General features: G+C 47.3%; 1 protein-coding gene across 1 annotated transcript in view; it reads right to left on the bottom strand.

The window, feature by feature from the left end:
• The window catches only part of LOC144753943 (E3 ubiquitin-protein ligase TRIM39-like), a 244,063-nt gene extending 229,195 nt beyond the window's left edge, over positions 1–14,868 (bottom strand). Inside the window, exon 1 of the mRNA XM_078641470.1 lies at positions 14,455–14,868. Coding sequence (XP_078497596.1) covers positions 14,455–14,868 — 414 coding nt within the window. The remainder of the gene's footprint in view (positions 1–14,454) is intronic.
• Between the last annotated feature and the right edge of the window lie 2,677 nt (positions 14,869–17,545).

Here is a 17,545-nt window from a genome sequence, read left to right as displayed (position 1 = left end):
ACGGCCTGCATAAGAGAAACTCAATAAAGTAAATAGTGCTTACAGGCTAAATAATAGGTCTTGTGTAACAACTGAAGTAAAAGGGCCAGTCGCCATGGGAGGGTACAATTGAAGACAAGGCCGTACTAAGGAGGGACTAACAAGTCTACTAACAAATCCGAAGGCAGTATTAACGAAAGACAATGACACAAGCCAATTTCAAATATGGGAGGAGAGTGGGCGAGCTTCTCTCCCATACTCTACGACAGCAGTCTCGTAGAATGAGCAGCGCATGCGGCAGCCTCTAGGCTCGACCGAAAAAGCCATGATGCTGGATAAACCCATAGGCAATGCCGCCAAACAGAGCACAATCAACAGATTCACAGGAGCAAGCCTCCCATGCCGCAGCACAGGGGGATTCCGCTGGTGCCATGCCTGACTATGCTGCCCTCATGGCAGCCATCACACAATCAAGAGACATGCTAGAGGCCAAGATAGGAGCTGTTGTCTCAGATGTGACGCTCATAAAACAAGACCTGCGCAACGCAGTGGCTAGAATCACCGAAGCCGAAAGCAGGATATCCAAGGCTGAAGACACGGTCACCTCCGTACAAAAAAAGGTATCCTCCTTGGAATCAATCACAAAGGGTCTGGTGGTGCACGTGGAGGATGCAGAGGGTAGAGCCAGTAGACACATCCTCCGATTTGAGGGCTGCAAAGGGAATGATATGTAACAGTTACTCGCTGACTGGCTTCGAAGATGGCTCCCATCCACCTCCATGTTGCAATACTTTATTATTGAGCGCGCCTATCAGGCCCTGCTTCAACCCCCCCTGCCCCCGACCATCGTCAGGCGATGTAGTTGTCAATCGAAACTTAGGGACAAGAAGAAACACAGATCACGATCAGCACGCAGATCCAGGACCCACAGCAAATCACATCTTTGTTCGACAGATACAAAAGGAGAATAAAATACGTCAGTACAAAACACTAGAGCGTAGATATTTCTTTGGCTCTGATAAACACACAGGGCTACTCCTTTTATAGGAGCATTTCTTCATCTCAGTGACAATTACAAGATCATGGGTAGTTCATTGGGGATCCATTAGCAGAGGAGGACACCTGGCTCCCGTTGGGGCTGGGGTCCCTTCCCGGCCGCAACAGATACTTCAATGCGTTTGAGGTATAGTGGAGGGGCGAAGGGTGGGTTCAAGGGGCAAGTTACTTCTGTTCGATGTGCCATGTCTTCCTATCCCCCATATCTACTGTACACCCCACATACAGCCATGCCTAGATCCACCCATACACGCTCGACCCAACAATCAACAAGCCATCCACCATGACAAATGCTTCAGGGACGGGGCTCAGAATAGTCAGCTGGAATGTCTGGGGTATACTGGATAAGATCAAAAGGGGCGCCGTATTGAGACAGGCCAAGCGATATTATGTGGACATCCTAATACTCCAGGAAACACACCTCATGGGCACAAAACCAGCCTGCCTCTCCCGATTCAGGTTCATCCAAACCTTCCACTCAGGATTTATCAGAGGATCTCGAGGCATGGCGCTATGGATCCACCGCAGAGTCCCATTCGTACATATCAGGTTGTAGCTCGACCACCAAGGGAAATACACATAGTGGCAGGAATACTATATGGGGAACAGATTATCCTGGGCGGTGTATATGCCCCCCCCCCAGACCTTCATTGAATACCTGATGAAGGTGCGAGCGTAAATCCCAGACGGGCTGACTGTGGTCGGGGGAGACTGGAATGATGTAATGTGCCCCATGCGCGACCGGTGGCGGGCCACGTGGAACTTGACATTGACGCAAGACTCATGACTCCAATCCTTAGTGGATGGCTTGACATTTGGAGGAGACTCCAGCCGACCCTTCGGTTGTATGCATACCACTCACAAGTACACAAATCTTTCTCTGGCCTAGACTATATGTTCATAATCTTAGCTGGGGCTGACGGGGCGACAGCAGTGGAGATACTGCCTAGTGGTATGTCTGATCACTCCCCAGTGGAATTGAGGCTCCTGATCGGTCCAGACCTCCTCCTATTTAGATGGCAACTCTCAACATGGCAACTACACGACCAACAATATAGAACACACATACACCAAGCGTTCACAGATTATTTTACATGTAATGTGGGAATAGTTGACTCAGACGCGATACTATGGGAGGCTATGAAGCCAACCCTACGGGGAATAGATATTTCCTTTTGCACGGTGCAACGTAAGCAGCAGCGGAGTAAAGTGATCCAGCTAGAGGCACAACTCCTAGATCTAGAGCGACGGAGCCAGGGGGAAAATGAGACAGGACACGCCGTCAATTAATATATACACAGCAAATATACGCTGGGGAACTACTAGATGAGGCCAAAGCGGCATGGCTGGCATCTTGAAGCCCAATATATATCAGTGGGGCAACAAATCAAGCACTTTACTACATCGCCTTTGCCAGCGCGAGATGTACCCTATAGCTCTCCCTGACATCAGCAGCCCAGATGGCATAGTACTATCTGACCCGTCCCAAACTGCGACACGTTTTGCAGAGGACTACTCTACCTTATATGCCCCATGCGAAATCCTGCTGGAAGAGACAAGACTGCCCAAGATATACCCAGGTTCTGAGGGACACAGGGTTACCCCATTACTACTAATGGAAGAGACAAGACAGCACTTTTTGGATGATCTACCCCCAAAAGCGCTCCCCGACGCAGCCAGAGCAGAATTGGACGTTCCACTAACAGTGGAGGAGCTGAGCGCAGCCTTGATGGACCTGCGCTCCGGCAAAGCCCCTGGACCAAACGGATTTCCATGTGAATTTTTCAAAAAATTCGAACCCCGGATGGGGGCCAAATATCTTGCAGCGCTTAATGCCGCTCTGGAAATGGGACGCCTCCCAATAGATTGAACGCATGCTGAGGTGGTGTGTTCCTCAAGCCTGGCAGACCCCCGAACATCATGAATCCTACAGTCCAATCTCCCTCCTAAATGTAGAGGCGAAATTGTTAGCTAAAGTCCTAGTATCCTACCATATATTACGGAATGGATACACCCGGACCAGGTTGGGTTCATGCCGGACCGCGCCACTCGACACAATATTCGCCGAGTTCACAATGCCATACCAGCAGTGGACAACCTTGACAGCCCGGCTGGCCTAATGTTGGCAGACATAAACAAAGCTTTTGACTCACTGAGCTGGACATACCTGTTTGCGCTTCTCCAATGGTTGAATGTCGGTCCCAGATTCCTCGCATATGTGCAACTGCTATATACAGACCCTACTGCATCCATATGAGTGGCTGGCTCGGATTCGTATGTGTTCCCGGTCAGGCAAGGTACTCACCAGGGCTGCCCACTGTCCCCATACTTATTTACGCTCTCATTTGAGCCGCTGGCGGCACGGATCAGGATAGATGCCAAGGTTCAGGGCTTCGAGTGGCCGGGAGGGATATCGGATCGAATAGCACTCTACGCGGATGCGGTCTTATTTTTCATGCTGATCCAAACAGAACGGGTCCGAGATTGCTCCAAATAATGCAAATCTTTGGAGAGGCCTCGTGTCTGCACATGAATGCTTTCAAATCGGTTCTGTGGCCATTGCACGGTGAGAGTGACGTGGTTCATGGTCTAGAGATCAGACAATGTTTCCTGGAGACATCTGGATACCTCGACAACACGCAACACGGTTTTAGAAAACATCACAGTACCGAGTCCGCTCTCCTCTATGTAGTCGATAATATCCGACGCAAAGTGGACTCTGGTCTCACCACGGTACTGGTTTTGTTGGACCTCACGGCCGCGTTCGACACCCTATCCCCGGCCATTCTTACATCTCGGCTCAGGGAAGTTGGTGTCGCGGGGTCGGCCCTGAGTCTCCTCAATTCCTTCCTGTTGGACAGAGAGCAGAGAGTGATGCTTGGGAACCACCTCTCCCCTGCCAAGTCTTTGCAGTGTGGGGTGCCACAGGGGTCGGCCTTAAGTCCGACCCTGTTTAATATCTACGTGGCCCCCCTTGCAAGACTAGTAAGGTCTCAGGGGATGGAGGTGGTGTCCTATGCAGACGACACCCAGATAATGGTGTCACTGGCTCACTCCTCCGTCAGTTCATCTGCTGCCAGTTTCAGGGTATGCATGCAGTATGTGGCAGACTGGATGACTATAAACTCCCTGAGACTGAATGGCGAAAAGACGGAGGTGTTGATTTTTGGGAAGGACCAAGATGCCTGGTCCGATGAGTGGTGGCCATCGTCTCTTGGCATCTGCCCCACTCCCGTCCAATCTGCCAGAAATCTGGGTGTAATATTCAACACCTCTCTCTCTATGAACCTTCAAGTCAACAGGACCGTGGCTACCTGCTGGGGTGTGATTAGGATACTCAATAAAATCCGTGGGTATCTGTCCCCCCAAGCTCGGAAACAAGTTGCTGTTGCCTTGGTGGGATCAAGACTAGACTATTGTAACTCTCTCTACAATGAAGCCAATAAAAGTTTGGTTCACCGACTGCAGATGGTGCAGAATGCTGCAGCTCGGTTTGTCCTGGCTCTTCCTAAATCCTCCTCTGCCACTGCAGCCAGGAAAGAACTTCATTGGCTTCCTGTTCATCAAAGAATCTCTTTTAAGATTCTATGTCTGGTCTACAGAGCCCTTATGGAAGGCCCTTCGAGCGCCATCGGCTCCTTGATCACGCGATATGTCCCCACACGAGATCTTCGTTCCTCTGGACTATGTCAATTGGTTGTTCCTCGTGTCAAATCAGTTAGATGGGGAGCCAGAGCTTTTTCTGTTGCTGCTCCAAAGCTCTGGAATTCTATCCCCATCCTAATCAAAACCCTTCCTACATTGGATACATTCAAAAAAGCCCTTAAAACTTGCCTCTTTAAGAGGGCTTATCATTGAGAGAAGGTTGCAGAATGGGGGATTTTTTTGCTGTTATATTTGATTTAGGCGCCTTGACGCCCATTGGGCTAAGTATGCGCATAACAAGATTCGGTTCATTCATTCATTCATTCATTCAAGTGCCTGGAAGTACACCTGGCAGCCTCCCAATCTATCTCATGTGACAGGAATCTAGCTCCTTTGTGGCAACACGGTAAAGAGGAGACATGATCCTGGTCCCATTTACCTTTGCCCCTAACGGTTAGGTCTGCTATTTTCAAGATGTCTCCCTCCCCCGCCTTCTCTAACCATTTGCAGAATCACCCCTTCAACATTCAGACCACATACTTCTGACATATAAATGTGACACTCTGTCAATTCTTTGGTGAGTGGGTACCGCCAGAGTGGCCTTGAGAACCTACTTTCAGTCTACGTACTGTGTGGGAATGACTAAACCTGATATCCAGTCATACCATGCTGCGTCCCACTTACTAGTACTCAACGAGTGGTGGTACGGGGATAGAGGGGACCCGGATTATGCTGTGGAGTGCTGGCTCATGGGCGATACGTCCCTTCACATGTATCTATACACAAAACCGGGACTACAAACGTTGTCACCAGTGACAAGGGTGCTGTTCGAGGTCTGGAAGTAATCCCTACCCCGTATGGGGTGGTGGGGTAGGTTGACTGGAGAGACTCCCTTATGGCACAATGGCCTGCTTCCCCAACCATCCACATTAACTGGCTTTAGGCGGTGGGACGATATTGGTGTTTCCACACTGGGAGTTATTCTCCGAGATCAGACATTAAAGTCCTTTCAAGAGCTCCAGAAAGAATTAAGCATGCTCCACACCCAGTTTTATAAATATTTAAAACTTTGCCAAGCACTATCCCCATATATATAAATAACCTGGAGGAACTGCCGGATTTTAACCCAATAGTGGCAAACGTTTTTATGGGCAATCTGGAGGAACATAAGATTACAAAGATTTACCAGTCACTCATCACCAACAGAGAGGCGTGGCAGGTAGATATTGGCTCAATAACAATGACGACTGGACCGAGGAGCTGGCATCCCCGCGAGATGCGTCCATAGCATTGTATCTAAGGCTTATACAATTTAAATACCTTCACCAAATATACTTTACATGTCATAAACTGTGGCAGGCGGGTTTAGTAGCGTCCCCACTTTGTCTGTGGTGCAGCAATAGTGAAGGAACTTTCATACACAATACCTGGAACTGTACTGCACTCATCAAATTCTGGACACAGGTCACAACATGCTTGTCCGAGGTACCAGAGTGGAATGTTCCCCTGTCCCCGAGGTTAGCCCTACTTCATATCATGGAGGGAATTGGGGTAAGTAGATGCAAGTGCCACTTGTTGCTCCTAAGCTTAACATTGGCAAAGTGAGACATAGCCAGGGCCTGGAAGGAGGAATCCCCCATCCCTTCCTGCGGGGTGGGAAATAGGGTCTAGACTTCTGCATTGGACTGGAGATTCCCATATTTAAAGCAAGGGGCTGCCCACAAAAACACCTTAATATATGGAAGAGATGGGCAGATTACCAGGGTCTTTATCTGGAGCCCCCTTGCTCCTTCACTACAGGATGCAGAAATATAAGGGTGGAAGTGTGGTGGGTTACTTTACCAAGCTACAATTTCACGATCGATCCAGCAAGATGGCTTGGGGACGACCTCATAAGTGACTGTAATGTTAACATGGCACAACAGTTTAAAGTTATGTTTTTGCATAAACGGGATAGAATTGATGCTGATATGCTATGTGCCGCACTGTACAATGTCGCTCCAATGTTGAATATCTCAACAACACATATAGTTAAGGGGGACCCAAGGGCAGTTTAACGACCAGCTCTGAATACAAGCCCCAATTACATTTATCACAAAAGAGTATCAGAGGGTCAGAATCCTACAGGTGATTACTGTGAACAGGGGTGGTTACCAAAAAGCCAAACAGTGAAAGTTATAACAGCCAGGTCAGGTTTGCGTCCGATCTCTGGCACCCATCAGTCACCACTCGGAACCGCCCTTCATCATTTGGGGCTCCGAGGACAAACAACACACCTGTTATTTTCTCCAACAGAGAAGGACTAGCCCTCCTGTTGGGCAGGGATGGTTGATGAAAGTTAGAAAAGTATATACTCACAACGTGGCTGACGGGGTAAAAAAAGAGTGCAGTGCTAGGAAAAAGTAATACCAAGAGTAATAAGGAAAGTGAGTAAAATTGGTTTGAGGAGCAAACGTATTTTATTAAAGTGTAGCTCCCGATACCAAGGTTAAAAAATAGCCAAGACAGGGGAATTAATAAACTGTCTAGCGGTGGAACGTGGTCGACATGTTTCAGCAATTACTGGCCCTTTGGCCTTGCTTTCTTCAGGACCTAGAAATGACGCTACTGCAAACAAAAAAAAACCCTATAGTGAGAAAATTTGTGTTCTATAAAAAAGAAGAAGAATACTGGAACGATTTTGTTATTGGTTTAAATGTCACCTGAAACTTCTAGGTGTACTCGTTCCGATACTTCTTACGAATTCAGTGTTCGACTGAAAAAGAAATGCATGGCATAAGTACAGCACCCACCACCTGTCCAAACAGTAAACTACCTTGTTCACCATCGATCATTCTTAACGTTGGTGAGATCTATATCCAGGACATTCAATCAATACACACTGTATTCTACTAGTGTCATCCCATTTTGTTAGAATTTGAAAAAGTTTTTTACAAATTTCACGAACAACTTCTTACCTGATTTGTAAGAAGTAAAGACCTCACCCCACCTGGCTGCGGCTCAGGACATAGGTGAAGCACCGCTCTGAAAAAGGTGAATAAATCCAACAACTGAATCACTCACCAAAATGTCAACACAAAATTCATTCATTCGTCACCGAGACATACTGTCATAATATCAGGCTGGGGCACACAAGAGTATGGTAATGTGCTTGTGTGACCCCGCAGAACGGTATAATTGTTGTCATTCCCGTTCTCAGCCTGTTCAACCAAGTGTCCATCTAGATTTCCACTTGTGAACATGGGATTATACCATAGTTTAAAGCCAGCTCTCAGCATACTTTGTATTATTAGGGTATATCGTATTACTGCTAAACGTGTGCCCTAAGGCAGTGATACCACTTGCATGTGTGCATGCAGTAGCGGTAATCCCTTTGTTGATATTAAGAAAGCCAGTATTTTAGCGATGCAGCATAAAATGGAACCATTTCGCCCAAGAACTAGCTCTGTGTAAGTAGTCAAACAGGGATGCTGCGACCTGTAGTAATGTGGAGGCCAGCAAACAAACCGAGGAAAAGTGCTCAATGCACTCGCGGAAACCTTACCTCTCCGTCGGTACTCCAACGCGGCATCTGTGCCGTCTGGGGAGGTGCCGGCAGTGTGTTTACACGCTCTTTTTGTTTAGTTGTGTCTAATTGGCCCAATATGACCACGTGATGCGCGAAGGAGCCGCGTCACGCGTTGGTTATGCCAGACGCGCTGTGATTGGATGAGCGCTAGAAGGATTCAAACTATAGCGTGCAAGGATTGGGTCAACGCTAAAGGAAAACGACCAATAGAGGGCAGACCCCGCGTTGTTATAGAAATAATAGGTAAATAAACACCGGACTACAGTATTTGCCTGTACGATGTTAGTGATAGAACAAACCTTATAGCGTGCAGGGATTGGGTCAACGCTAAAGGAATCCGTCCAGTGGCAAGCAGCCCCCGCGTTGATATAAAGATTATGGGTAAATAAACGCCGAACTACAGTGTTTGCCAGGGTGCAAGTCTGTATGATGTTAGTAATAGAGCAAACCCTAGCCCCTCTGCGACTTTCAATGGTAGTAAGTGTACCCCAGAAGTTAGAAGGTCACCAGAAAAGTAGCATTTTGCTCTGTGATCCAGGATTGACCACTGAAAAGAAAATTTAATAGAAAATTTTGAAAAGATTTTTATTTTGCACATTTAGATATTTGTTTGAATCTTGGTCACACAGCAGAATATTAATCAGGTAGTAGTATCAGAACGAAGACCAGGGTATGTCATCGTTCAAACCTGTACAGTCAGTGCCAAGGGTCAAAACCCATTTTTGCTCTTTCTTAAGCAGGAAATTGCTCACATTAGTGACATGGGACGGGATGAACGGTTTCTCTAGGACCGTCCATTTAAATGACGTCGGTGGATGATTCAAGGTGATGAAATGAGTGGTAAGTTTTGTTGCCTGCCTCTTGCAGTTGATGGTACTTCTGTGTTCAGACAGCCTCACCTTGATCTTGCGAGTAGTCATCCCTACGTATCTAAGGCCGCAGGGGCAGGTGATCAAGTAGATTAATTTATCGCTATTGCAATTGGTAAATCTCACTTGCCTCCAGGGTCTAGATGTACCAATGTCAATTTCTGTAGTTTTTGACGTTTGGGCACAAGATTGGCATGTGCCACATGGATGATGGCCGGATACCGGAGGGAGGTCCCATAAAGTACCCACTGCTCTAGGGGTCTCGTCACGTGGTCTAGTATGGACCATTCGGTCTCTCAAATTAGGACCTCTCTTGAAGGAGAATAACGGCTGTGGGGTCGAGTGGGGTCCTGAGTTCAAGATCGACCAACGTTTCTTTACTGCTTTTTTGATGTTGTTTGATAATGTGCCAAAAGTGTGTACAAAAGTAAGTCTTTCCAGTGGTGGTTTCGGGGGAGTTGGTTCCAGTATTGCTGCTCGGCTGTTGTTACTAGCCCGTTTCATGGCTCGATGTACCAGGCGAGGAGGGTGTTTCCTATTGATGAGTTGAGTCTTAAGTGCCGTAGAGTGCATCTTAAAGGCTGTGCCAGTGGAGCAATTTCTCTGAACTCGCAGGAATTGCCCAAAAGGCAAATTATCCCGTAATGACTTAGGGTGATGACTGTCATAAGCCAAGAGGGAGTTCCTGGACATGGGCTTCTTGTATAGTTCTGATTGTAGACCGGTTGGAGTGGCATTGATCATGAGGTCGAGAAAGGCCAGATTGCTACCACCAATCTCTATGGTGAAACGTAGGAAAGCATTCCTGCTGTTTAACCAGCCTAGGAAATCCTGACAGCTGTCCTTTGTGCCCCGCCAGACCACCAATATATCGTCGATATATCGTTTCCATGTTTTTATGTGGTCAAAGTATGGATTGGACTCAGTCAGGATATGTCGTTGTTCGAAGTAGTGTACGTAAAGATTCGCCAGGCTGGGGGCATAAACGCTCCCCACACTGGTCTCAGACACTTGCAAGTATATATTCTCTTCGAACTTGAAAAAGTTTTTCTTCATCGCCAGGGTTGCACAGGCCATAATGAAGTGCACCGGAGTGATGGTGTCTAACTCCTTAGATTCAAGTAAAGAATGGATCACTTCAAGGGTTTCGTCCTGAGGTATGGAGGTATATAGAGCCTCTACATCGAACGACACCAGCAGATCAGTGGTAACATCAAAGTCCAACCCCGGTAGAAGACGTAAGACGTCCGTGGTATCCTTCAGGTATGAGGGCATTGTTTGGACCATTGGGCGTAGAAAATGGTCAACAAACGTCGACAAGGGTTCCAAAATGGACCCAATGCCTGAAATGATCGGTCTCCCTGGCGGCGGGCGTTGCTCCTTGTGCACCTTTGGTAAGATGTAGAAATATGGAGTGACTGGATGTTCTGTATTGAGGAATTTGGCCTCGGATTCGGTCACCCAACCTTCAACAAGTGCTTCCTCTGTCATGTTACGGATCGTTCTTTGTAGGTCCACTGTTGGATCCTGATCCAGGAGGCGGTAGGATCTGACGTCACTCAGCTGACGGAGACATTCAGCTCGATATGTCTCAGTATCCAGGATAACAATAGCCCCGCCTTTGTCAGCTGGTTTGACAATTATTGATTTGTCAGCTGACAAAGTTTTAAGGGCTTGATGCTCCGCTTTAGGGAGATTGTGAAAAGGCCTTTCATCTCGTTTAAACAATTCTTCAAAATCTCTTTCAAGGGCCTGTTCAAAAGCCAACACATTGGCTGGCATAAGATGAGTCGGTGGGTTGAAAGTCGATTTTGGTTTAAGCCCTGTATTCGTGATTACCTCCCCTTGTGGTGATCCATCCCTGTCCATGAAAAAGAAGTGTAGTCTCACCTTTCTGATGAACCTGGCCAGTTCCAATCGAGTTTCAAAGTGTTCATTTCGAAAGGTGGGAACAAAACCCAAACCTCTGTTAAGGGCAGTCTGTTCAATCTCAGTCAAAGGTGGTGGGTTACTTTACCAAGCTACAATTTCACGATCGATCCAGCAAGATGGCTTGGGGACGACCTCATAAGTGACTGTAATGTTAACATGGCACAACAGTTTAAAGTTATGTTTTTGCATAAACGGGATAGAATTGATGCTGATATGCTATGTGCCGCACTGTACAATGTCGCTCCAATGTTGAAGCCTTGTCTTACCTATTTTTGCACAACAATTGACACAATAAAATCTGTTTTAAAAAAAAATAAGCACACGCCTAAGTTCTTAAACTAATCTGTAGCATGCAAAATACCGTAAGCAAGCTAAATATTTTATCAGATTTAAAGGCACACCCTGTAATAAACACAACTTATCTGCAGTAGTGTTTTAAATTCAATACACTATGGGGCAGATTCCGATTCGGTAAAATCCCTTACAAATAGCCGTACGGAGCATTTTTCCCATACAAATCGTACCCTTCAATGTCCCCGTACGTACGATTAAGTACGATTTGTACCCAAAGCAGATCTCTGTACGAAAGACCATACGACTGAAAAGTACGTACGAACCGTACTCAGAACATGCAGTACGCGAGATCCGTACGGCTCGAAGCAGCTTTTTCCGACCCAGCAAGTACGATTAGTCTCGTCAACACTCCGTATGACTCTTTTTCTACGGGAGCTCAAAACGTCTGGATAAGCATATTTTGACTCGAACCGTGTACGCGACGTACCCCCCATGACTGCAGGGGTACGGTGCATAGGGGTACGGTGCGTAGGGGTACGGTACGTAGGGGTACGGTGCGTACACACCCCATGATTGCAGGTGTACGGTGCGTATGTGATTGTGTGGCTCTCCGTACGAATTGCTCATGCACGATGTTTTTCGTATAAATCGCATTCTGATTCCCCGGTCTGGATCGTTCTTGTCGGGTCGTACAGCATGTTTACGATTTGTACGGTTCACTTTCAGGGTCCGTATCGTACGGATTTTCCCTTGCTTTTCGTACGGTGCGCATAGATTCTGACGTATTTATTTCCTACAGATCGTACTACGCGATTCGGACGGATTTTTACGATTCGTACGGAAAGGGCTACGAATTCGAATCGTCATATGGATTTGTTTCCCGAATCAGGAATCGGACCCTATATGTCTGCAGTGAAAAATGTATCAAGACAGACTCACATTTCTATTAATAGGAGCATATTTAAAGAATTATCCAAGAAAATATTCTTGTTTTTATTCTTAAAATAAATCTCATATTTGAAACTGACAATATATTTTAACCAAAGAATCCAAAACATGTGATAGTCTTCAGAGGGTGTCAAATGAATGTTTACCAAAAAATGGTTTGTTTTTATCTTGCCATATTATCCCATGTAGCTGCCAATTGGCCTTATGGCATGAGTAAAAGTTTCAGACAGTCCTGGGATTTTAACCAAAATTAGCTAGGATTATGAAATTTATGATCCAATGCTCACAAATTTAAAAGCAAAACTACAAGTCCCAAAACGCAATGTATTGCTGGGTAAAATACCTGGATTGGCTGAAGGTGTTGCACATGCCATGGGCCCGCTTGACAACTCTGAAATAGAAGTAAGGGGGTATTGCAACACGCCCAAAATAATTATGCTGGAGCTCAGAAGGTAAAAGAGCAATGAAGTTGCCTTTAAATGTTGATTTTATCTTGTCACATTGGTGTGCATTCAAATACAGAGGGCAAGTGTCAGTTAATTTCTTAGGACATAATGCTGTTTATTTTATTTTTTCAACATGGACATAACGATTTTGTATAGTTCACTATGTAACAATCTTGCTGTTGTACAGGAAGTGTGAAGGAAATGTTTTAGGATGTCAATTTCAATTTATTTTGTGACACATAACATTTAAATACATGCAAATTAACTGTAAAATATTTCAAAATATAATCAGCCGTTCGTGAAGCACAAACTTGTGCTCTACATACTTTTATCAGTAAAACTGCATATTAGTGCAATTATAGTGGCCATTTCAAATGAAAATGTGCAGTCTTCGAATGACAGCGCACTACCACACCATGCTTTAGTAATATATTTGTGACAATGTGCTCCACAGTGCACAACCAGCTACACACACACTCTCCTGCTGAATGGGTGTGGCTCATTTGCTACACTTGTTGTTTGTGTGATGCTTGGATTTTTCACAATTCCTGCAACTTTAGTGATGTAACATTGATGGGAGCACCCCCACTCTGGAAACTGTTCAAGCACCACTGAAGGGGAGTACTGTGGGAGGCGGGTCTACACCTTCTCCAGATGTATTGTATACACAAGGTGTGCTCCGTGGCAGCTTATTGAATGGGAGTACCGTGTACCCTGGCTACACCCGTGACCCAACTCTGTGGCACACCTACCTTGTGCTCCTTGGCAGCAGCCTCTGGAATGGGGAGATTGGGGTATCCTGTCCCAGGCTCTGACCCAGACTAGAAGCACACACAAACACATACATTGTGCTCCTGGGCAGCCTCTGGAATGGGGAGATTGGGGTATCCTGTCCCAGGCTCTGACCCAGACTAGAAGCACACACAAACACATACATTGTGCTCCTGGGCAGCCTCTGGAATGGGGAGATTGGGGTATCCTGTCCCAGGCTCTGACCCAGACTAGAAGCACACACAAACACATACATTGTGCTCCTGGGCAGCCTCTGGAATGGGGAGATTGGGGTATCCTGTCCCAGGCTCTGACCCAGACTAGAAGCACACACAAACACATACATTGTGCTCCTGGGCAGCCTCTGGAATGGGAGTACCGTGTACCCTACCCCTGCCTAGAAGCACACACTCACTCACATTCCTTGTACTCTTGTGCAGCCTCTCAGAGACAATACAGGCCATTTGTTCACTTTTTAATGTTCTGCAAGGCCCGCACATACAACTTTATATCAAATAGTCTGTGTTCATGGACTTCCTGTCTTTGTTTACTTTAATCATCAGTCGGGGATCATTACAGCAGTTGTGGAACATAATATAAAGTGATTTCTTCTTATATTTAATAGTTAACGTTTGCACTGATACGGGGTAAAAAAAACACATAGAAGTTATTTTCTCAATGTTTGTACCGGCTGGAATATTGAATATTGGTCATGCCAGCTGGCAACCGTAAACACAGTACGAGGCTGGACTTCCCCATCTCTAGATCTACTGTATACACATCGTGTGCTCCTGGGCAGCCTCTTGAATGGAGAGTAGCATGTAGCCTTTCACAGCCTCTGTCTGACCCACCTCTATAGCACACCTACCTCGTACCCTTTGGCAGGCAGCCTCTTGGAGTGCTGTACTCTGGTTCCACCCCAGACCCACCTCTGTAACACACATACCTTGTACTCCTGAGCAGCCTCACGAATGGGGAGCACCGTGTGCTGCTTGTGATCACGTGACATGCTGCAGACCACACAGATGGGCTCCTGGTCATCTTCACAGAACAGTTTCAGTTTCTCTTCGTGTTCTCGGCACAGATTCGCCTCCTGGGGGGTCGGACTCTGTACCTGAAGCTGTTTAACGATTTCCACCATGTTCGCCAACTGCCTGTTGGGTCGGAGGGTTTTATTTTGAGATATTTCCCTGCACTGAGGACAGGGGAAGTCTGTCTGAAGCCCCTCCCGGCACCGAGTGATACAGGACAGACAGAAGGTGTGTCCACACTCCACGGACACCGGGTCTGTGAAATATTCCAGACAGATGGAGCACGTGGCCTCCTCCTTCAGGCTCCGGTGATGGTTTGCTGCAGCCATGTTCCAGCCCGTCCCAAGGGAAAGTGGTGAAGTTTAGTTTCGTTTCTCTCCGCTTTTGAAGTGGGAGTGTCTGCCTCTCCTTCCTTACACGCCCACCCTCTGTACAGAGCAGCTGGGAGTGTCTGCAGCAGAAAAGGGAGTGTATGTGGTTACACTGTGTTGTGTGCAGCAGAGTTGAATTTATTTATTTATTTATTTATTTATTTATTTATGCGTTTTTATATAGCGCGGACTTTACCCGAAGGTGTCAGAGCGCTTCACAATAGAAACACAACTGATACATGAGAACATTACAAGTGAACAAGATATAAAAGCAAACGTTACATTAAATGAAGCAAAAATGACAGTCGTGTGCCAGCAAAATACAAGAGGTAGCAAACGGTGGGTGCAATACAAAAGTGACAATCGTGAGCCAACAAAATACAAGAGGTAGCAAACGGTGCATTACAGGAGGAAAAAGTGACGTGTGCGGGTTACAAAAGCGTACGTACAAAATAAACAGAGGTATAATACTGCAATATATAGAGGACACTCAAGCACAAGCACAAACGTAACGTAGGCACTGGTGGCACTTGTGCAGGTATCGAAAACAAACAAATGTAAGAGGTAGAAACAGTGTGTTTCAAGAGAAAGTGACTGGTGCATGTTACACACGAGCTGTCTGCCTTTAACCTAGGAGAGCAAGGAGTGTCTGCAGCGGAGCTGAGATTATCAGTTTACGACCTCGGACTGTTTGTATCTCAGCTGGGAGTGTCAACAGTTTATCTGGGAACAAAGGAAGCTGTATTGGGGGTCCCTGCAGGGGTGTATCCCCGGCCCCTGAGGCAAGGGGGGCATATTTTAGGAGCCTCCCAAACTTTCATGGGGGGCGGTTCTGTCCAATGCCGCTGAATATCCGTCAGGTATGGGAAGCTCGGGGGTCTTCTGTACATTCTGCAGGGGAGGAAGGCATCCATTATGTGTAATGCCACGGGATGTCGCCAGATGACCCTATCATTGTTTGAGCTTGTACTTGGGGTGTCTGCAGGTGACCCAAGAATATCTGAGCCTGTAGGGTGGGGGTCTGTATCTTGGGGTGCCGGAGTGTGTGCTGTGACTGGACAGGACTGGAACACAGTTGTAAAAATGTAACGTTCACCCAAGAGGGCATCTCGCTCAAGAACCACACTCCACGCTGTTACTTGAAGTGTAAAAGGCCATTTTATTAGGACACGGTTGCAATCTTTTCGACTTTATTACATAGTACATAAATGCAATAAATATACTCTCCCCATCTCCTTCCGACTCACTCTCCATTCCTCTTTCTCAAACCATCTCACCTGTTTGACTCTTCCCCATTCACTCGGTGACCTCCTACCTCTACCCATTCTCACCTTCACTTGCCCTCCGCGCATCCTCTGTTGAATTTCCTTCATTGCCTCCCGCGCCCCGCTATCAGTCACCCGTGTACCGTTCTCCCCCCCGAGGGGTGGATCCGCCCGTATGTGACTCACCACCCCTCCAAAGAACCGCCAACCAGGGAACCCCCGGAGGGCGGTTCCCTGCCCCACCCCCCGTGTGCATCAAATGCATCCGCCACCCTGTGGTGTCCGGTGGCTGACCAGCCACCACCCTACCGTTCGTCTCGGGCACACAAATAACCTAATGCGAAGCAATCCCCGAACAGGAAGAGGCCCCCCATTCGCGGTAAAGGACCAAGCCCACTCTTGTTTGCAATCCGTGTAATCCGACCTTCGTCGTGCCAAACCATGTCCGTGACAAGAGTCCCTCTTCGCCGGTGAACGACCATCCACCACCTGTATCCGTGCCCCAGATTCTCAATCACATCCCCAATCAGTTGTCGGGCAGCTGCCTGCCTTTCCCAAGGTGAACGACCATTCACCAACCATCACTGCGTCCTGCAACAAAGCACATTTTCCGGGCCATTAGTTGCTAAAGGTGCCCCCCCATGGTGACTGACCATCCACCACCATGCCTGCCCTCAAGGAAGTAACTAGGAAGTCTGTCCAACACTGAGCGCGACTAAAGTACCCCTCCAGATGAAAAAACGGGCATCCACCCTCTGCTCGCCGCCAGTGCAGCAGAGAAAAATTCACAGGCCAAACATCCACCCCCTGCTTGCCGCCAGGGCAACCGATAAAATTCACAGGCCAAACATCCACCCCTTGCTTGCCGCCAGTGCAACAGGGAAAATTCACAGGCCAAACATCCACCCCGTGCTTGCCGCCAGTGCAACATAGAAAAGATTCACAGGCCAACCATCCACCCCCTGCTTGCCGCCAGTGCAACAGAGAAAAATGCACAGGCCAAACATCCACCCCCTGCTTGCCGCCAGTGCAACCGATAAAACTCACAGGCCAAACATCCACCCCCCTGCTTGCCGCCAGTGCAACAGGGAAAAATTCACAGGCCAAATATCCACCCCCTGCTTGCCGCCAATGCAACAGGGAAAATTAACAGGCCAAACACAGTCTCCAAAAAGGCGCCCCTCGCCTTAGTGAACGACCATCCACCGTTTTTGCTTGCCCCCCATTCGAACCACCAGGATTCTCGGGCCAGAACCTTGCTCATGTCAAGCTCCCCCTTTTCAGTGAACAACCATCTCCATATTGCGCGCCTCCATTGGAAAACAAATTTAAATTAACCGGAACTGTGTGCGTCACAAGTGCACCCCCCC

This window comes from Lissotriton helveticus, chromosome 5_1 (assembly GCF_964261635.1).
Source record: "Lissotriton helveticus chromosome 5_1, aLisHel1.1, whole genome shotgun sequence".
NCBI classification, from domain to species: Eukaryota; Metazoa; Chordata; class Amphibia; order Caudata; family Salamandridae; genus Lissotriton; species Lissotriton helveticus.
The sequence above is the reverse complement of the archived record's forward strand: the minus strand, read 5'-3'. Positions and strand labels throughout refer to the sequence as shown.